Source organism: Vulpes lagopus, chromosome 7 (genome assembly GCF_018345385.1).
Source record: "Vulpes lagopus strain Blue_001 chromosome 7, ASM1834538v1, whole genome shotgun sequence".
Classification (NCBI taxonomy): domain Eukaryota; kingdom Metazoa; phylum Chordata; class Mammalia; order Carnivora; family Canidae; genus Vulpes; species Vulpes lagopus.
The window spans coordinates 18588754-18610295 of NC_054830.1; the positions used below are offsets into that span (position 1 = coordinate 18588754).

Sequence of the window (21542 nt, forward strand, 5' to 3'; positions counted from 1 at the left end):
GGTGCAGAGGGCTAGGGAAGTGGCAGGGATTCACAGACCCTCCTCCTCCTCCTGCCATCCCCTGTTGTAGAGCCTGCATCAACCAGCACCTGATGAACAACAAGGATTGCTTCTTCTGCAAAGCCACCATCGTGTCTGTAGAGGACTGGGACAAGGCAGCTGGTGCAAGTACCACTTCCTCAGCTGCCTAGCCCACATGGCAGCAGCCTCCACCCCTGAACTCAGACCCAGGTTGGGCCCTATTTATGAGCTCCTCTTGCTCTGTTCCCTGTGGACCCTCCCCCCGCCCCCGCCATATCCACCCTCCCTGAGTGTAACCTCATTGGTGGGAGCCCAGCCATGTCCTCATCGTGCCTGAGCTTGACTTTCAGCCAGGGCCACAGTGAGCATTAAATTATTATTCCATACAGCCCTGGCCCGGCCCTTCTTGAGGGAGTGGGCTTTGTGGGGTACGCCCAGCGAGGATCCTGCCAGATTCTGTCCATAGGAGAGGGCAGGTGTCCCAACAGCTCCAGCCTTTTCTGGTCCTCCCAGATAAAGGGCAAGTCCAGGGCCTCTGATGTGTCACGCCAGAGCTCCCCACTGGGGAAATGGGGACTCAGCCAGCCTCATGGAATCCCCTCACATGATGATGCGAGGCTCTGGTACTGACTCGCCGATAGACTTGTGGGGCAGCACACTGGCCCCGTTGAGGTAGAGCTCGTCGTTAACGATGACATCTTCACCCAGCACCGTCACGTTCTCCATGCGTACCTCGAGGGAGGGGGCAGGCCTGGTCAGTGAGGCGGGCGCATTCCCTGTCCCTCTCCTCATCTGGCCCAGCCCATAGGCTTACCCACTGGCCCACGCGGCAGCGCCAGCCCACAATGCAGGACTCGAGCCAGGAGTGGGATCGGATATGGGCATCTCGAAGCACTGTGCACCGCCGGATGCACACGCCATCCTCCACCACCACACCAGGCCCCAGGCTCACGTTGGGGCCAATGCTGCAGTTCTGACCAATGCGGGCACTTGGGTCCTAAGGATGGTGGGGAAAATACAAGTGAGCCGTCTGTCTCCCATGTATGAGAAAGGGGGTCATGATGGGATGGGCAGGGGCCTCACCACCAGCACGTTGCCCACAATGCCAGGGCCTGAGCACAGTTGCTCAGGTTGCTTCTGTCTCAGGGACTGTAGAAAAAGGCACATGCCGGTGAGGAAATCCTTGGGCTGCCCTATATCCATCCAGAAGCCTGTTGGGAGGAAATGCATCAGGAGACTCAGCCCAGCCACACCACACCCCTAGCCTGTAGCCTCCCTGCCTCACCCTGTAGCTCCATGGCATACAGCTGCCCCTCCTTGGCCATGACAGGGAAGATCTCCTTCTCAATGGATGTAGGCTGCAGCTGTGGGAGTGGGCAGCTTGTGAGCAAGGTCGTGGTGGGGCCCTGCCCTACCGCAGCCTACCCAGCAGCTGGCTTCTACACACCTGGATACGCCGCAGCACTGCAGGGTTCAGGATGTACATTCCTGCGTTGATCTTGTTGGACACAAACACCTGCGGCTTCTCCACGAACCGGTGAATGCGGCCTGTGTCAGCTTCACATACCACCACACCATACTTAGAGGGTTCCTCCACTTTGGTCACCTGAGTGGAGGGGGACTTCAGGCCCATTGCAGTTGTGCCTGAGCCTTCATATGCATACTGTCCTAAATCTCAGGGGCTGTGCCTCAATGCTTAAAGACACATACTGCAGAGCTCTGCAGCCACAACACAAGGGAACAAGGAAAGACTGGAGAGTGGGAGAGACTGGGCATAGGGGACACGAGCATCCAAGAACAAAGACCTGGTCCTCTTACCAGGATGGAGCCCTCCTGGCCATGGTGCCGGTGGAACTGCACCATGGCCTGGAAGGGGAAATCGCAGATCACATCACTGTTGAGAACGAAGAAAGGGTCTGCAGTCTCAGACAGCAAGTCACGGGCAAGTGCCAGGGGCCCGGCTAGGAGAGAGGTACAGATCACCATCCTCCCGGTGATGGAGGGCGGGGGTCTGGGGGACAGGGGGGAGGAGGTATGAGCCCCTGGATCCAGGCTCAGCAGACCCCATCCAGGCTGGGTCTGACCCTTCCCGGGCCCTAAACCCTCCCCAAGGGACATTTCTTTACTGACCTGTCCCCAGAGGCTCTTCTTCATGAGACATGGAGATTCGGATTCCCAGCTGGAAGGGAGAAGCCGCCTGTCATGTTCCTCCCGCCAGGGTGGATGGTTGCGCGCGGGGAGCAAAGAAAAAGGTTAAAAGTCCGAGCCTCACCCTCTGTTCCTGCGCCTTCATTTCCTTCTCCAGCATCTGAGACATGTAGCTCACGGCCAGAATCACGTGGTCCACGCCTGCCTGTTGGACAAAACAGCGCCGCCCGACAGAAGGGCTCAGTCAGAAGGCATGGGCGTCCGCGACCCCCAAGCGCTAGCCGTCCCTTGTCCTGCCAGGTCCCACCGCGACACGACCCCGGGTCTTACCGCGGCCAGCGCCTCCACTTGGTGCAGCAAGATGGGCTTATTGCAGAAATCCACCAGTGGCTTCGGGATGCTCAGCGTAAGCGGCCGCAGACGCGTCCCATAGCCGCCCACCAAGATCAGCGCCTTCATCGCGCCTGCGGGCGGCCAGAGAGTGAGTCCCGGGGTCCGCGGCGCCCGCGGCCCGGCCGGCCAAGCCCCTGTCGAGCCCCGCCGCGCACTCCCGCAGCCGTGCCCGGCCCCGCGCCCTTCGCCTGCCAGACTGACCCACTTTGGCTCTGCCCTGGGGGCTCAGTCCGCCGTGACGCCGGCCCACGGCAGCAACAGCAGGACGCGACGCCGGACGGAGGGCTGCCGGCCCCGAACTCAGGCCGGACCTAGGGCGGGCGGTGACGAGTGCCCGAGCCGGCCAATCGGCTGCCGTTTACGTGGCACGGACGCCGACGTCGGAGCGCTGAGGCACGGCGCTGCGACAGACGTAGCCAATGAGCGCCCTAGCGCGCCGGGCTGCCATGGGGACCGGGACCCGGGCCCGCGGGTCAGCTGTCCATTGGCTGATCCAAAGGCGGAACTGGCGCCAAGGGCGAGGCTTCCTCCCCGACGGGCGCCGGGGTCCGACGCCTCACGGCTGCTTCCGGCCGCGCCCCAGGGCGTGGGCTCACGGGACCCGGCCGAGTGGGGCGAGGGGAGGCTGTTTCCTGGAAGCCACGGGACAGCAAAGACGCGGACGCACCTCAGTTTCTAGCGGCTTTATTTTTGACATACACAACCTCAGACACAAGCGGGGCGGGCAGCGCTAGGTGTATAGAAAGGGGCGGCCCGGGCCAAGGCCCGAGCACCCGTCCCCCGCACGCAAGGTCCCGAGGAGACGCAGCTGGCCCAGCCCGGGCCGCAGAGTGGAAGGGGCGCAGGCCTCGGGCCGCGTGGGCACGTTTAGGCAGCTTCCAGGAAAGTAGAGCAGAGAGCGATTCCTAGAGGCGAGGCCTCAGTTTCCCGAGAAGTAAAGGAACCAGGTCCTTCCCAGGGTGCTCCCAATTTTTTTCCTCATTAAAACATTTCTTTAAATCGGCAAAAACTAAACCAAATTAAACAGCTTTAAAGTTCCAAGCAATCTATCTAGGGGGCGTGCACGTGGCAAGATGTGCGCGGAGTGAGCAGCGGCTACAGAACTAGCCCAGGCCTTTGGCCCCTGGGGAAACCCCCACATCCAGTGCACAGGCCCCAATGTGAGGGAGGGGTGGGGTCCCTGGCAAGTTGCCACACTGGTCCCCTTCCTCGTTAAGCACCGCCGGTCCCACCCCCCCTAGCCCAGGGGGCTGGTGTTGACTTGGCCCAGGGAAGCACTATAGAGGGGGGTCACTTGAGCACCCCAACCCGTGATCCCGCGTTGCACTTTGGTCCCAAGTTGGGGTTTTGGGAAGGCAGGGCCTGGCGGGGACAGAGCTCTCTGGCAAGGAACAGGGAGAAAGAGTAGAGGCGGAGAGCATGGGTGTACACATCCCACCACCCACCAGATAACAGAGCTGGGTCTCCCAAGAGTCAAAAGTGCTGAAAAGAGGGGTCCTACCCTGATGGAACAGCAGCAAATCCCAAGCCCTTCTGCTCTTTTTAGTGCCAGGAAAACACTGAAGATAGTTGGCATAGCCTCTCTCACTATGAAGAGCAGAACGGTGCAGCATCTGCTCCCAAAATATAGGAACTCAGGAGGCACAGCACATCCCCAGGCTGGAGAGGTTCAACTAAAGGGGGTCCCAAGTGGCCCCGAACTCTGTCTTAGCCTCTGCCCTGCCAGGAAATGACAGTCTACACTAATGAAGAGCTAATACCCCTATGGCTGAAGCCACAGAATGGTACAGGAAAGATGGTCGTTACTAACCAGAACCAGGCAAGCTGTCCCTCTCTGTGCCCCAAGGAATGGGAACCTGCCCACCACTGGCACCAGGATCAGAGGACCAAGACAGAGGCGGGGCAGGGATCCATCCAGGAGCCCATTTAAAATGTGTGAGTCTGCATCTCTAAGGACTAGGGAAGTAGTCCACCAGTTAAGGCCTCTCATATGCAGGCAGCAGGCTTACCTTTAATGCCCAAACAAGGACATGCCAAAAGTGACAATGACAGTGGCCCTAGGCTCAGAGGTGAGGGCACTAACCTTGGCAATGTTGCTAAGTGAGTGCAGTGTTACCTCATGGTCTCTGTGCCATTGAGGGCTGGTGGCAAAAATGATTAAAACCACCAGAAAGGTCACCCCTTGGGCCTTCACTGTACCATTGTCAGCACTGAGCAGGGCTACACACCAGGCTCACAGAGAAGGTGCTGGACCAGCAGGGAAATACATCCTACAATTCATTTGCTACCAGTTCTTTGTAAAAAAGCACCTGCTGACAACAGGCACAGGGGCAAAAGCTCACCTCTGAGATGGGGGAAGAAATACTTTGCTGAGGAAAGCATGATGAAAATCAATATTTACTAATGAACAAAGCTACAGCCCAGGAAAAAGATCCCAAGAGACAAGGGCTGGCAGATGGACAAATGGACAGACTGATGGATCCCAGGACTGGTAAGACAAAACTCATTAGCAGAATCTGGGCACCTGCACCCAAGGCCCAAACAATGTCCCTCTGAGCAGACAAGTTTAAAGCTCTCCCTCACAAGCTCCTTACAACGGGCTGCTGCCTTGAGCTTAGCCTGGGAAAAGGTGACACCCTGAGCGGACCACAGCCCTTGAGCCCTGGGAAGGGCAGCCCATCCAGCAGCAGCACAGCTGCCCAAGCTAGAGGAAGAAGACTCCCACCCAAGCACAAGAACTGCAAATACTGTCTAGGCCAGAGCCACCAGAGGCCTTGAGGCCTGCTGGGACATTGACTCTCCTCGGCAAATAGAGCAGGGATCCCTTCAGTGGGGCAAGGAGTGGCCTCCCCCGGCAAGGGATCTTGGTAAGAAAGGCTGGCTGGGGTGTGCAGGCAGGAAGAGGAGCAGGTTCAAGTGCCAAAGAGTGCCTGGGGATCCCAGGGCCTGCCCTCTGCCATAAGTTGACTTCAGCCCAGCTTCATGAATCTAGCCTCATGCCAAGATCAGAACCGATAAGGACAGGTCCAGCTATGTGCAATTAGCCCTGTGGTACCCTGGGTGCATCTGTTAAAGAGCAGGCTGATGCCCACACCACCAGATTAGAAAGACCCCCAACAGATGGTCACCCAATCCTCTCTCAGTGAGGAACAAGAGATGAGTGAACACAGGGGAAAGGAGGGACTGCACCAGCCCAGTGCTTCACCATAAAACCAGCAGGGCCCTAAAGCCACAGACCCCAAAGACCTAGGCAAGAAAAACCATTGTCCAAGGGCACCCTGTCCCTGCTGCCAAGCCTATCCACCAGGGGCACTTCTTCCTTCCTAAGTCAGCCTGGACACAGCAGTCAGAGCTGTAGAGCTAAAGGAGCCTGGCTGAGAGGATGTGTGTTGTGCCCTCCTTCACTTTATATATATGGATTCCAGGCTACAGCTAAAAACATTTCTTTTAGTTTACACCAAAGAGAAATATAACCCTTTAAAAGCAAGTCTGTGTGTCCTCACGGCGAGTTCAGTCAGAGCAATGGTCCCTGCCTGCGGGTGGAGAGGAAGGGGTTTGGGGGGCCCAGGGCTGGGCCTACTGGTTCTCGTCCCGCATCTGTTCCATGATGCTGATGAGGTTCTCTAGGCCAAACACATAGCCTCGATCTGGCCCGTCATGCACGGTGGGGTCATCCCGGAAGCCCTTGAATGTGCTGTGTGCAAAGTCGATCATGCGGACATCCACCTTGGGTGGAGAGGAGGGGCCGGCCTCAGGGCTGGTGCTATTGGGGCTGGTGCTAGGGCCACAGGGCGGCGCCCCCTCAGGGAGCCCTGTATCCAGGTGCTTGAGACGCATCTCGGCCCGGCGATCCAGGAAGGACTCTGCCCGGCACTCCCTGCCATCGTAGATGACCAGCAGGGAGCTGGAGTAGAAGCGGTAGGAGGCTTGCCGCTCCAGCACAGCTTTCAGGCCCCGCAGTTTGCTCAGGATGGGCTCAAAAAGGTCACGCCTCAGGTCCAGACCGTTGTGCAGGTACTGATAGAGGGCGTTGCGGAAGCCTTCAGTGGAGAGCCCACGGCCATAGTACTTGTTCCTGCAGAGGTAATGCCCTGTGTCCAGCTGGTATACCTGAAAGCCCAGGAGACAGAGCAGGTGAGCACCAGGGAGGTCTGATGACCTTAGAGTGCCCTGGGCAGGCACTGTCTGGAAAGTACTCCTGACCAGCTTTACTCATCCCAATGTCAAGGCAGCAGGTTCTCACAGAGGCTCTGTATCTGGAGCCCATACTAAGGGAACCAGGTAAGGCCAATAGGGCTTAGAGAACATACCTATAAGGACACACTCAGCACCCTGTGGGTGACTCACCCTCTTGGAGGAGATTCTAGACCACCGTGGGCCCGGAGGACACCTGGCATGGGGAGCAGGCAGGTACATGTGCCACCCAAAATACATGGGCAGCAGCAGCGAGGCTCTCACCAGGGGCAACTCACCTGCATGCCACAGACCCTGACACCCAGTGTAGCTGACGTACTCTGCTCACACTTCCTCATCTGCCGGGCTGCTTTCTCAGCTGATGCATCATCACCATGCTGCCGGGTGCCCATCTTCAGGTCCAGCACACAGGGGTACTTGAAGTGGTGCACTACGTTCTCAAGCAAGAGGAACTCTGGGCCATGGTCAAGGAGAGTAACAGCCACATTCACCATCAGCCCCAGTCAGGAAACCACGACCAAGCTTTTCTAGAAAAGGGGGCATTCTCTTCTAATGTAATGTGTATTCACCTCACAAACTCTCAATTGTAGATTTCACACAACTTAGTAATTCTTTTCAAAAAAATTTTTATTGTAGCAAAATATACATAAAATGTATCATTTTAACTATTTTTAACTGTACAGTTTAGTGGCATTAAGTACATTCACATCACTGTGCAACCACCATTACCATCCATCTCCAGAACTTTTTCATCTTCCACAAGAACTAGAAACTATACCCACCTCACATTAACGCCCATTCCTCTTCATGCCCCCAAACCCCAGTAACTACCATTCTAGTTTCTGTCTCTATGAATAGGACTATTCTAGACACTTCATGTTCGTCCTTTTCTGACTGGCTGTTTCACTTATCAAAATGTTTTTAGGGCAGCCCGGGTGGCTCAGCGGTTTAGTGCTGCCTTCAGCCCAGGGCCTGATCCTGGAGACCTGGGATCAAGTCCCACGTCGGGCTCCCTGCATGGAGCCTGCTCCTCCCTCTGCCTATGTCTCTGCCTCTGTGTGTATGTGTGTGTGTGTGTGTGTGTGTGTCTCATGAATAAATAAATAAAATCTTAAAAAAAAAAGTTTTCAAATTTTAGACAATTTGTATGTAGCATGTGACAAAATTTCATTCCTTTTTATGGCTAAAAAACTTTTCCATGAGATGTATACACCAAATCTGCTGATGCCATTATTTGTATTTATTCTATTTTATTCTGTCCTATAGGCATACACAAACTAAAGATCTGCAGGTTCACATACATCTCTGGCACCATTAGTAAACCGAGGCCATACTCACGCCATACCCCACCCAAGCCCAAAAAATAAGGAAGACATCTTTGCAGCACTACTACAAACATGAGAAATCAGGTTTAACATTCTTGAATGGTAATCTTAAAAAAAAGTGGATTTAAATTTCTATCCTGCCATTTTCTGACTAAACTTCAAACCAGTGGACTATATATTTAAACTTATCCCTTACTACGTATCTGCAACCACCTCAGATAAAGGTATAGGCTTTTCTGTCAAAAGTCATCAGGACCCACAACCTGGACCTCAATTCCATATTGGAGGTCCAGGAAGCAATTCCCTGATCTTGGATGGTAAAATACTTGGCATCACTTGATGCACATATCAACACTGCCTAATTCTTTAAAGAATAACTTACAGAAAACCATTACATTTAGCCTTTACTTAATTTCATCACCTGCTATAACTTATAAAAACAAGTGGCAATAGAACTTAAAAAAGGCTGCAGAAACATTGCATAGTGCCTGAGAGCACAGGCCCCTGAATCCTGCTTTGGCCACTCATGGGCATGGGCAAAACACATAACCCTCTTGTGCTTCCATCTCATCTATAAATGGGCATCTTTAACACTTCCTCAAAAGACTGTTATGAAAACTGAGTAAACAAACAGGGCTCAGCACATTTCCCCTCAGTTTCTCGGTAAGTATTAGTTATTTACAGTCTACTGCTTCAAACACTAAATAATCATCAGAATTCCCATTTTATAATGTTTTACTTTTACCATCTTAAAGACTATTTATTATAGTTGTTCCGGTATAGTGTTTATCTTAAACAAACAAACAAAAAAACCACGTATCACTTTGTAATAATTACCTTTTGGGAGAGGAGAAGCATATGTGTGCACATGCGTACATACACACACACACACACACACACACACACACACACACACAGATCCCGGATTCTAGGTATGCACTGATAAATATGCTAACTACTAGCCACATCTGGCAATTTAAATTTAAATAAATGTAAAATTCTTTAACTCAGTCACAACAGCCACGTTTCAGTTAGTCAGTGTGGCTAGTGGCTACCACACTAAACACAGATACAGATACCTCCACTGTCCCTACAGGACAGCGCTCTTCTGAACTGCCAGGCTTACCAGCTCCAAAAAGCAGAAAAAACCGTGTCAATAAAACGAAGGACAAAGAACCTATGAAAAAGGGAGGTGAGAGCAAGAAGGGCTCCCAGACAGAGAAGGCCTCACAGCCACAGTGCTAGAAGATGTCCTGACACAGGACCAACCCATGGTCCCAGCAGGGGGCACTGCTGAAGGTATGGTGACAAGGATACTGTAGAGCTTTCGGTCCTTGGACTCGGAGCGCATGCGGCTCAGTTGCTGCTTGTGGCAGCGCAGACTCCAGGGATTGTGGCTGATCTTCTCAGAGCTCAGACCGCTGTTGCCATCCAGCATCTGGAAAGGGACGTCGGAGTGGCTGTGGAGCTCCACCTTTGGACTCTTTGCCTCCTGGGAGCTAAGAAGAAAGAACAGGACACATTGCTGAGGAGCTCAGACAAGTCCCCGCGTGGGGTCTCACTGCACAGGGTGGAGGAGGCCTCGGTCAGGTCTAATCTGCCACCCACAGCCCCTGCTGATGGATGGCACAGGGGCCCCGGATGCATAAGCACATAAAAGTGGGTAATAAGTAGTGTTTATACTTGTGTCTCTGAAAACTGTCTCGAAAATAACTCCTGGCATCAAATTATGTGATGAAGATACCACTCCAGATCCATTAGGAAGGCTATTATAAAAATAAACTGGAACAAGTGTTGTAGAGGATGTGAAGAAATTGGAAGCCCCGTATGCTGCCAGAGGGAATGAATGCAAACTGCTGCAGCCGCTGCGAAAGTCTGGTGGTTCCTCAAAACGTTATACGTAGAATTATCATATGATCCAGCAATTCCACTCCTAGGTACGTACCTGAAAGAACTGAAAACAGGAACTCAAATAGAAACTTGACACTAATGTTCGCAGCAGCATTACAATAAACAAGAGGTGGAAAAACCCAAGTGCCCATCAGTGCATTGAATATGGATAAACAAAAGGTGGCGTCCCCATACAGTGAAGGATTGTTCAGCAATAAAAAGAATGGAAATTCTAATATAGGCTACAACCTAGATGAACCCTAAAAACATCTTGCTAAGTGAAATAAGCCAGATACAAAAGGAGAAATGCTGTAGGATTCCACTCATCTGAGGTAAGTGCATACACAGTCACAGAACAGAAAATAGAACAGTGGCTGCCAGGGACCCGGGGGGATGGGGAATGCAGAGTTAGCTAACAGGTATAGAGCTTATGCTGGAGATGAAAAGGAGTTTTGAAAATGGATGGTAATGAAGGTTGCAAACAGTGTGCAACTATCAACTGAACTTTACTCCAAGAAAAGGTAAAAATGATAAATTGATAGGTGTACTTTACAATTAAAAAAAAATACAAAAATTGACAAATGTACAGTTTTACACTTCATAAATATAGGGTGGAGCATGGGAAGCCACTGTCAAGAACATGAGTAACTATCCTGTTTTTTATCCACGTCTACAACTGAATTTTTAATAAGTTCTAAAGAAAACATATGCTGACATTACATGCTTATGAATGTCTGCTTGTGTTATCAGACTTGGAAGAAAGAGAAAAACATGAAAGAAAACAAAAGCAGGACAGGCCCCAAAGAGCCTGTGTTTCTCACCAGACAAGGTAGAAATGAAGCCACTTCAGTAAGGAGATTGTTTCTAAAGCCAGTCAAACCACAAGACGGTTTTAGTGAAAAGTCTAGTCCAAATGAAAATACAACTTTACAACTTCATTTTCCCCCCAACTTAAAAATCTTTGAAGTAACTTGCCAAGCAGAGCAGAGCAGAGCACTAGTGAAGCCATGTGCCCAGGAAACGGCAGAGCAAGTCTGCTGCAGAGGCGGAGCACTGCAGCAACAGCAAATGCCACTGTCCCATCCCCGACTCCTGCCTCTCCTGCAACTGTGGGTGGACAAAGTCAGACAGAACTGAGCCAACCACCAGGGCAAGTGTGTACTGGAAATGTGGATGCTCCCCCACAGGGTGGCTGGCAGGCTGGGTAAAGCAGCTGAAAGACACAGCCAGGCACTACCTTTCCTTCTGCTGGAAACAGAGGAGACACTAATGCCTTTTTTTTCTTATCCCCTTTAAGAAACAAGGTTTATTCATCTGCCAAGTAAACCCAAATAAGTTCTCTGTGCCTACATGGGGAAACCCTTGCCTCTTGGCATCACCCCTGGTGTCACAGCTCTGGTCCTGGGGAAGAAGCAAGCTCTGTTCCTGGGACTAACTCAGAGCATCCGTGAACAGGCCAGATCTCTGGGTACTGCAGATAGAGCTGTCACTTGCAGAGCAGAGCCCTAAACTTTAACACAGGTAGACTTTGATGTTATTCTACATACACTGGCTTTTCACCATGTGATTCATGAAGCAACTTTTGTCCTTTGGAGAACAGAAGAAAGCCCACTCTAAGGAGCTGTTGAGAGAAAGACATCAATGCCAGCAATGGCCTTGAAGATTTGGGGAACATTCCTTGTCACCAAGGTTAGGTCCCACAATCATCAGTGAAGAGGAAGCCCCTTGGGGAATGACAAGGAAACCCTGAAGAAATGCTTCTGCAGACTACAGTCTATTTTCCACAAGAGTCATAACACCTGGAGACCCTCCTTACTAAGAAATGGATATGAAGGCACTCTTTGCATCAGAGATATGGATCTGACAGAGAGGGTCTCTAAGTGAGGACATGGGAGATGACACATCACACACTCAGACAGATCTCATGGGGTTCTGTGCTCCTCAATGTGAGTGTGTCCTCTTCCATCGATGGGAGTGAGGACAGCTGGAATGCCCTGGGCTCACAGCTTCAGGAGCCAGGGTACGCAGCATGTGTTGCTGAATGGATTTGATGTCAGAGATAAACTATGTGCCGCCACATCTAAGAAAAGTCCCAAATCTGACTTCTAAGTTGAGTGATAGACCTTATTCACTCAAACTTACTTTTGAGTGAAATAATATATTTTTAAAGAGTTTTTTAAAGTAATCTCTGTACCTAACATGGGGCTCGAACTCATGATCGTGAGATCAAGAGTCGCATACTCCACAGACTGAGCCAGCTAGGTGCCCCGAAATTAAATATAAAGTAATTTAATCATACGGTTTTGATTTCACTTTGTTCCAGGAAGCTCACATTATTTTTAGCTTAGTTTTTTTTTTATAATTCAGTGGGGTTTCTTAAAGTATATTTACAAGGTTATAAAACATCACCACTATCTAATTTTTAGGATATTTTATCACCTCCAAAAGAAACATCATCCCATTTGCAGTCACTTCCTATAATCCTCTCTCCTTCAGTCTCTGGCACACACAAACCTGCTTTCTGTCTAATGCCTTGCCTACTCTAAACAATCTATAAATGGAATCACATAATATGTGTGTTTTTGTGATTTTTTTCACTTAGCACAGGTTTTCAAGGTTCATCCCCACTGTGGCTCATATAAATATGCCATTCCTTTTTACCACTGAATAATAGCCTTTATTCAACCATTCATCAGCTGATGGACACTTGGATTACTTTCATTGTTTGGCTGTTAGGAATATTACCATAAACATTTCTTTTGCAAGTTTTGTGTCTGAATGTATTTTTTCAATTCTCTTAGTATAGGCTGTTATTCCCAGGAGTAGAATTGATGGGTTTAACTTTCTAAGGCACTGCCTGATAACTGTTTTCCAGGGTGGCTACACTATTTTATTTTACATTCCCATTAGCAATTTAAGAGGGTTCCAATTTCTCTAAATCTTCATCAACACTTTTGATGACAGCCACCCTAGAAGAGTTCACATTTTTTCCATAAAATATCAAGAAACAGAACTCTTTATAGACTATTTTCCTAATCTATAAGAAAAATAATTTCCAATGCAATAAACTAAATTTTAGGTGCAGAGAAAGGGTTAAGAGCTCATCTTAGAGTCTCCGAGAGGTCAAAGAACCTCTTACAGAACCCTTAAATAACACTAGTCCAGAACATAAGGCCTCTCACTGGCCATATGCCATCAATCCTACAAGTCAGAAAGCAGATGCAACCTCACTGTGAACCAAGGTATTTTGACCTCATGTGTGAGACATAACAAAGCTGGAGAACTCAGAGCACACATGGAGAGTACCTTGCTTCCAAAGGGCTGAGAGACCTTCTCTCTCTCTCTCTCTTTCTCTCTCTTGTCCAGCTACATCCATCCTCAGAAGGCAGGATCATTGGGGTGATGTGACACACCCAGGTAGGTAGCCAAAGAACACCAGCCGTCTTCCCCCAACCTGGAGCCCTACTTCCCTCGGATTCGTCAGGATTCTAGAGAGGTCTCAAGTGTTTGTGCTGCTAGGAACAGATGTGCAACTTTGAGCCCTGCTCACCACCCCCTTACCTCTCAGAGGTTTCAAGGGACAGGCTGGCTCTCTCCTCCTTGTGCTCACTGCCACTGCCTGACCGGTGCAGGCTCCGGCGGGAATGTTTGCGCCGAGGTTGCTCCCGCTCTGGTGTGTCATCCTGCTCCACAGTCTCACTTTCCACATAAGGGTAGGCCACCAAGTTGATGTAACCATCACTGTCTCCCTCAAAACAGACAGACACCACGCCTGTTGGAAAAAAGGCAGCTAGTCAACAAATGTCTACACAGGCTGGGTCTGTGTAGCACAGACTGCTGATACCTGCTGTCCCACAGCACATCACCTGCTCTGAACCAACTGAAGATCAATGTAGGAACAATGCCCAACAGACACATTTCCAGAATACAGCTGACCACTTACCCCAACTCAAAGTCTGCTACTTGACCTCTGATCGTGCATAGGTATATATGTATTTCTCACTCTCTTCTACAATCTTGGTACTTCCAGGGACTGACTTCTGTACCATTCAGTAGGACTGTGTGTCCTGGAGACACCCACACGTGACATAACTTAACCATTTAACTTAACTGCTCTGTGATACTGCCATTCCATGTCATCATCTCAATCTGTTTTCTTCTGCCTGGTGGAGAGACATTAAGACTTCTCCCTGCAAAACAATCCTCAAAACAAGTCTTCTGCCCACAATAAGCATCAGGGTATTCTAACCTCACCAGACAGAATTGCCTCACCAAACCACCGGCACTTCTAGGTTGAGACACCTATTCTCCATGCTATATACTCAGGCAAAACAGTTTACAGTCCATTTTATATCAACCAAGTTGTTCATGATTTCTTCTGAATCATTACCAAAGGAGTTAAAATACAATACCTACAAATCCAGCCCAAGGAGTTTTTTAAGAAAGAAACAAACGAAATGGAAGGGGAAGGGGAAGGGGAAAGGGAAGGGAGGGAAAAAGAAAAGAAAGAAAGAGAAGGGAAGGGAGGAGAAGAACAAAGTCCAGGGGTACCTGGGTGGCTCAGTCAGTTAAACATCTGACTTCAGCTCAGGTCATGATCTCAGGATCCTGGGATCGAGCCCCATGTTGGACTCCTCACTCAGCAGGGAGTCAGCTTCTCCCTCTCTTTCTGTCCCTCCTCTCCACTCATGCGCTCTCTCACATAAATAAATAAAATCTTAAAAAAGAAAAGATAAAAGTCCAGGCTCCCCATCATCTAACTTCTACATCCAACCTCTGTCAGCTACATTTCACCTTTCACATTTTCAGTATACATAATTTGCTCTATAATCTGAACGAAGTGAGAAGCATTTATAAATAAGTCAACATGCCAGACCAAGAATATCATTCTTTTTGGCCCTGCCTCTATTCTTCCCTGGGCCCTTTTAGAAAAATTCCTGAAAAAAATGAAATGGATTTTTTCTTAAATTCCCATTATGCTGCATGGCAGTGGGCCTCACACCTGCACCCTGGCAGCTTTACACAGATGGCTACCTCTCCTGCAAGTGTTTACCTTTGCAACCTCCCTCTGTCTTTACTAGAGCCTCATCTGTTCCGGCCTGAATGCCTTCTAGTCTGCAATCTTTTCGGTCTCTGGGGCTGCCCCTTATACTTTGACCTAGAATGTCCTCTAAGCCTGCAACACAGCTGTCATGTTGACAAGGGTGAGTGCTGTTCCTTCTACAGTCCTCTACTTCTCCTTGCTCTTGGTTTACTCCTTGAGTAGAAGACATCTGAAAACAAAATTCTATGTAATCTGCACATAAAGATAGTTCTACTTCTTCCTTTCCAATTGGAATGCCTTTTATTATTTCACTATCTGGACTAATCACACTGGCCAGAACTGACCAAAATGTTGACTATAAGTGGAGAGTAGGAACATCCTTGTCTCATTCCTGATCTTAGGGGGCAAAGCAGTGGTTTCATCATTATGATGCTGGCTGAAGGTTTCTCATACATGCCCTCAGGTGGAGGAACTGTCCTTCTATTCCTAGTTTGCTGCTGTTGTTTTATCAAGAATGGATATTGGAAATTATCTAATGCTTTTTCTGCATCTGCTGAGACAAGACATAGATGATTTTTTAGATTATTAATATGGCAAGTTCCATTTAACTTTTGAATGTGAAACCTAACCTGGCATTACTCAGATAATGCAGATAAAGTCAGAACCCACCTGGTTATGATGTATTATCCTTTTAAATATTGTTGGACTCAATCAACTAAATTTTACTCAAATTTTTTATATCTAGGTTCATGAGGTCCATTTATTTTCTTTAGTGGCCTTGCAGGACGAGTTGGGACACAATTCTTTAATTTTGGGGGAAGAGTTTCCGTAGAACTACTCTAAGTATTTCTTTCTTAAATATTTAAGTAGAATTCATCAGTGAAACTGTGTAGGCCTGGAGGTTTTTTTTTTTTTTTTTAAGATTATTTATTTATTTATTTTTTAAGATTTTGTTTATTCATGAGAGACACAGAAAGAAAGAGAGGCAGAGACACAGGCAGAGGGAGAAGCAGGCTCTATGCAGGGAGCCTGATGTGGGACTCGATTCCGGGACTCTGGGATCATACCCTGGGCTGAAGGCAGGCCCTAAACCGCTGAGCCACCTGAGGATCCCCTAAAGATTTTATATATTTATTAATGAGAGACACACAGAGAGAGAGGCAGAAACAGGCAGAGGGAGAAGGCGGCCCCATACGGGGAGCCCGATGCAGGACTCGATCCTGGGACCACGGATCACGCCCTGAGCCAAAGGCAGATGCTCAATCGCCGAGCCACCCAGGTGTCCCATAAGCCTGGAGTTTTCTTTGCTAAAATGCTTTAAACTCCAATCTCAATTTATTTGATAGTACTATTCAGTCTCCATTTTTTCTTGAGAGTTTTCATTTGTATTATTCAAGAAAGTGTCTCTTTCATCTATGTTGTAGAAGTTTTGGCATAAAGTTTTTCATAATATTCTTTTAGCTTTAAATATCAGTAGACTCTAGTGACAACACATCTATCATTTCTGATATTGGACATTTATGTCTTCTCTTTCTGATCAGTATGGCTAGAGATGTTAAAAATCAGCTTTTAGTCTTTGGTTTTCATTGATTTTTAAAATTTCTGCTCATTTTCTTACTGAATTGTTTTTTTCATAAGGATTGCATTAATTTATAGATTTAGATATATATTCTGGAAACTAATCCTTGGTCAGTTATATGTATTGTAAATATCTTTATCCATTTTCTTTGAAGGTGTATTTTGATAAACATAAGTTTTAAATTTTATATAGTTAAATATATCATTATCTCCTTTACAATTAGCTCTTTTATCTTGCAGGCTCGTCTAAAGCTATACTGGAAACCTTTCCTTTTTCTCAAGCACATAATTTTGAGTACCCTGACAGACCACCAGTAGACACAGAGTATCATACCTGCTATGGAGAGAAATGGCTGTGCTGTGGGTAGGCCAGAAAGCAGCTCTACCAAGACTAAAGAAGACTTGGTAATTAAATGAGCCATACAATCAACCAATAAATTAAGGAATACTTATTTTTGATACTGACTTTTTTTTTACATCATTACTCATACCTAGGTAGTATGCAGATGGGAAAACAAAAATCAATGGTCTTTTAATTCATCTAATATAAGCCCTAATTTTCTTGGCATTTGTGACTAATTTCAATAGACACTAAAGATCACATGTGATGAAGATTTTATTTTTTAAACTATATTCTTAAAAAATACGTAACATTAAAAAAAATACGTAACATTAAGTTTATTATTGTAATCATTTTTAGAAGTACAATTAGTGGCATCAAGTACATTCACAATGTTGTATACAATTTTCATTATCGGGGTGCCTAGGTGGCTCAGTGGTTGAGCGTCTACCTTTAGTTCAGAGTGTGATTCTGGAATCCCAAGATAGAGTCCCGCATCAGGCTCCTTACATGGAGCCTGCTTCTCCTATCTCTGCCTCTCCCTGTCTCTCATGAATAAATAAAATCTTAAAAAAAAATTATCACTATCTATTTCCAGAATTTTCTTATCACCTCAGAGAAAAACCCTGTACCCATTAAATAATAACTCCCCTTTCTCCCTTACCCGAACCCCAGATAATCGCTAACCTAACTTTGTCTCTACAAAAGGCCTACTGTAGATATTTCATATAAGTGGAGTCATGTAATTCTTGTCCTTTGGTGTCTAGCTTATTTCACTTATCATAATGTTTCCAAGATACACTCTTTCTGTAGCCTGTACTAGAACTTCATTTCTTTTTATGCCTGAATACTATTCCATTATGAATATATATCACATTTTGTTTATCCATTCACCTGTGATGGACTCTTGGGTTGTGTTGTTCCCACTTTGGGCTGTTGTGAATAATGCTCCTGTGAATATTAGCTTGTAAGCATCTGTTTGAGTCCCTGTTTTTTCTCTTTTTTTTTTTAAGATTTTATTTATTTAAAAAAAAAATTTTATTTATTTATTTTGAGAATGTTTTTGCTTTTGTTTTAAAGATCCTGTTTTCAACTCTTTTGGGTACAAACCTAGGAGTGGAACTGCTGGATCATATGGTAATCCTGTTTAACTTTTTTTTTTTTTTAAAGATTTTATTTATTTATTAGAGAGAGAGAGAGAGAGAGAGAGAGAGAGAGACGGGCAGAGACACAGGCAGAGGGAGAAGCAGGCTCCATGCAGGGAGCCCGACGTGGGACTCAATCCCGGATCTCCAGGATCACGCCCTGGGCTGAAGGCGGCCGCTAAACCTCTAAGCCACCAGGCTGCCCTTCTGTTTTACTTACTTATTTTATTCATGAGAGACACAGAGAGAGAGAGGCAGAGACACAGGCAGAGGAAGAAGCAGGCTCCATGCAGGGAGCCCGATGTGGGACTCGATCTCGGGTCTTCAGAATCACACCCGGGGCTGAGGGCGGCGCCAAACTGCTGAGCCACTCAGGTTGCCCCCGTTTAACTTTTTGAGGAAACACCAAATTGTTTTCTGTAGAGGCTGCATCATTCGACATTCTTACTGGCAATGTTCCTACTTCTCTACGTTCTTGCCAACCCATACTTTCCTTTTTCTTTTTAATTGTTATAGCCCTCCTAGTGGGTATGAATGTCATCTGACTGTGATTTTGATTTGCATTTCCCTAATGACTAATGGTGATGTGTGCCTATTGGACATTTGCGTATCTTCTCTGGAGAAATGTTTATTCAAGTCCTTTGACCATGTTTCAACTGAATGCTTCTTAACTCTTAACTGACAAAGAGGGAAACTAATTCTTAGAACATCTAAGCTTTTTTTTTATTTTCTCTTTTTGCCTCAGAACTTTTGCTTATGCTCAGAATGCTTCTTCCCATTGCCCTTGCCCATGGCTGCTTTTCACACTTCCTTCAAGTTCCCCAGATGTTCCTTCCCTGATCATCCTATCTCAAGTGTTCTGATTTAGAAGCCTTATTATTTCTAATTATAGAACCATATTTAGTTTCTTCACAGCACTTATCAAAATCTATAAATTGTTTTGTCTATATGTTTATTTACTCTTTCTCACATTAGCATGTAAGCTCCCTGAAGGTACAGTACTTTTGTTTTGTTTTTAAAGATTTTATTTTTTTATTCATGAGACAGAGAGAGAGGCAGAGACATAGGCAGAGGGAGAAGCAGGATTCTTCGGGGAGCCCAATGTGAGACTCGATCCCAGGACCCTGGGGGATCATGACCTGAGCCTAAGGCAGACACTCAACCACTGAGCCACCCAGGTGCCCCAGTACTTTTGTCTTTTATATTAATGAGCACAGAGCCTGGAATATAGTAGATGCTTAATAAACAAATGATTAATGAATGAGGAAAGTTTTGCAAAAGGATACAAAAGCCTAGAATCCCATTTTCAGTACCATATGCAATAACACCTGACAACTGCAGCTGGTCATACTAAATAAATAAAAATCCCTCTTCGAACTTACTGCCAAAACACAGAATATCACTGGCATTTTTCCTTAGCTTGCTTGAGTTTTAAAACATCTGTGCTCCTGGCAATAAAGAGATATGTGTGTAGGTGTGGATTAGTATTTATACATGTATTTTCTAGACCTATCTGCTGAAAGGGCCTAAAAACAATGATACCCCAGTAGCAATAAGTCCATCTAATGTCAAGATCTTGGTTTTTCTAAATACCATTCCTACAATAAAAGGAAGCAAAGCTCCCTGGAGAAATGGTAGGTTCCTGAATTGGGGCAGGAAAAATAAAAGATGAGCCTGCAGCATCATGTTGTAAGGGAAAGTAAAGTAGTCAAAAATGATGGGTGTATATGTCAGAAGTACACAAGAGCCAATATGTAAAGGAGTCCCAGTGGCCACATCTAGAATATGAGAGGAATGATGGAAACAGAAGTCACCATTAGGCATATAACAGTAATTGTCAGAGGCAAGAATACTGATCAATTCTAAAACTAGTGGGCTAAAGTACTATAAGAAACAGGATATTTAGGGGCTCCTGCGTCGCTCAGTCAGTTAAGCATCTGACTCTTGATTTCGGCTTCTGGCCAAATAGAGAGAAGAAAAAAGATACAGTGTTCCTTTCTCCTTTGATGGGATACATGGTCTGGACACAGATCTTCATTTGAATCTTCAGCATGTTCTTCCACATTAGACTAAAACCCACCTGATATTCATAAAAGGGCTGTTTTTTAGTCTGTTTGCCAAAGCACTTAAGAAGGCTTTCTGGCACACTGCCGAATGCATGGGAATAGCGGACAGGGCCCTGTAGCAGTAACAGAGAAGCTGGTACAGCACAAGAAGGAGGGGAGATGGGGTTTGTGTTAATCATGATCTTTCAGTATCCCTGTCCTTCAACACCCATAATTAAATTCAAGCACTAAGTTTAAGTCCAATGCATTGGTTGATATAGTAGTGGGCTCATTGGCTTGGATTATACTGGTTACATCCAAGTCCACATCTGGCATCTCAATCATTTTGGAGCAACCATTAACTGCAGCTTTCAATTCATAAAGACATTTTTAAATATCTTGATGGGACTCAAGAGCTGGAAGAGATGGGTCAGCCTTGAAGAGATGTGTCAGACTCTTCCTGCACATGGCCCACAACCAGGCAAGGAAAGATGTATGATAGGGCTTTACCTAGAGTGCTAGCATCACAGGAGCATTAGAGGATGTTGGGTGTATGGGACTCTAATTTTTTTGCAACTTTTCTATAATTCTAAATTTACTTCAAAATAAAAACTAAAAGCCCTGCATTGTTGCATTTTCGTATATATGAACTGGACCAATAATAGCTTCCATTTTCTTTGAATAAATTTGGCTTCACTTGACTTAATAAGAAAGGATCACATTTTGGTTTAACTGTATACTTGAGAAAGTTTATTTATTTTTCCTAGTGAAAATGCAGCCCAAGCAAAGAAAATAAAGTATAAACCAATGATTTGCTATGGCTTTTAAAGACTTCTGTTCTTCAGGCAGAGAAAGTTGTGGGGAAAAAACTGAACCAATGCTATGATAATCCTTCCCTGGGAGGCACCTTGATATTCAAACTTGTCCCAGTTCCAGTGGTTGTGATTTAGAAAACATTTCTCTGGAGCCAGGGTTCAACTCTCTTTGAAGAGATTTTTTTTTCCCCCTTAACATCAGAAGGACTCCATGAGCTAACAGGGCCTATAGTTCTCTATCTGGTTTGCACATATTTATAGCAGAAGATTTGGCCATGAATGTGTTGAGTGTGGAAGAGTAGGTGGCTGAAGCTGCATTTAGAAAGCATTTGTAACTGCTGTTCTTAGCCACTTAGAGACAGCAATGTGTTCTACTCTGGCTTCTCTCTCCTTTTGCAGGCTTAGAATATTTATTCCTTCAAATTCAATATTTTTCTAGTTCCATTTTGAAAACAATAGCAAATAGATCATCGAATTCAAAATTACACAATGGACTTGAACATACACTGCTCCAGAGTGATACACAAATGGCCAACAACAACACATCAATATCCTTAGTCGTTAAGGAAATGCAAATCAAAACCACAATCAGATACCATTCATA

General features: G+C 46.6%; 3 protein-coding genes and 1 pseudogene across 5 annotated transcripts in view; 1 reads left to right on the forward strand and 3 right to left on the reverse strand.

The window, feature by feature from the left end:
- The window catches only part of RNF123 (ring finger protein 123), a 29171-nt gene extending 28762 nt beyond the window's left edge, over positions 1 to 409 (forward strand). The window contains 1 exon segment of the mRNA XM_041764235.1: positions 71 to 409. Within this exon segment, the coding sequence (XP_041620169.1) occupies positions 71 to 191 (121 nt within the window). The 3' untranslated portion in view covers positions 192 to 409.
- Positions 379 to 2909, reverse strand: GMPPB (GDP-mannose pyrophosphorylase B). Its single transcript, XM_041764247.1, has 10 exons — positions 2764 to 2909; positions 2500 to 2633; positions 2294 to 2374; positions 2152 to 2200; positions 1840 to 1982; positions 1469 to 1627; positions 1307 to 1385; positions 1105 to 1232; positions 836 to 1018; positions 379 to 753 (listed from the first exon to the last, which is right to left on the reverse strand). Exons 2-10 carry the CDS (start codon positions 2626 to 2628, stop codon positions 622 to 624), a joined length of 1083 nt encoding a protein of 360 aa, XP_041620181.1. The 5' UTR covers positions 2629 to 2633; positions 2764 to 2909; the 3' UTR covers positions 379 to 621.
- A 321-nt stretch (positions 2910 to 3230) lies between these two features.
- Positions 3231 to 21542, reverse strand: part of IP6K1 (inositol hexakisphosphate kinase 1) — a 62145-nt gene continuing 43833 nt past the window's right edge. For 2 of the 3 annotated variants that reach the window (XM_041764246.1, XM_041764244.1), the window contains 5 exons: positions 13533 to 13743; positions 10027 to 10035; positions 9399 to 9580; positions 7035 to 7210; positions 3231 to 6672 (listed from right to left, as the gene is read on the reverse strand). In XM_041764246.1, the coding sequence (XP_041620180.1) occupies positions 6139 to 6672; positions 7035 to 7210; positions 9399 to 9580; positions 10027 to 10035; positions 13533 to 13743 (1112 nt within the window). In that variant the 3' untranslated portion in view covers positions 3231 to 6138. The remainder of the gene's footprint in view (positions 6673 to 7034; positions 7211 to 9398; positions 9581 to 10026; positions 10036 to 13532; positions 13744 to 21542) is intronic. The other variant, XM_041764245.1, reaches the window with a different exon arrangement.
- On the reverse strand, positions 19239 to 21465 carry LOC121496045 (annotated as a pseudogene).

Bases quoted from the DNA above. Each gene is read 5' to 3' on its own strand.
- GMPPB (XM_041764247.1), bottom strand. From the start codon at position 2,628: ATGAAGGCGCTGATCTTGGTGGGCGGCTATGGGACGCGTCTGCGGCCG. The intron at 1,628-1,839 runs GTAAGAGGACCA...CCCTCCACTCAG, and splicing joins GCCAGGAGGGCTCCATCCTG to GTGACCAAAGTGGAGGAACC. The intron at 754-835 runs GTAAGCCTATGG...CCCTCCCTCGAG, and splicing joins GCTGCCGCGTGGGCCAGTGG to GTACGCATGGAGAACGTGAC.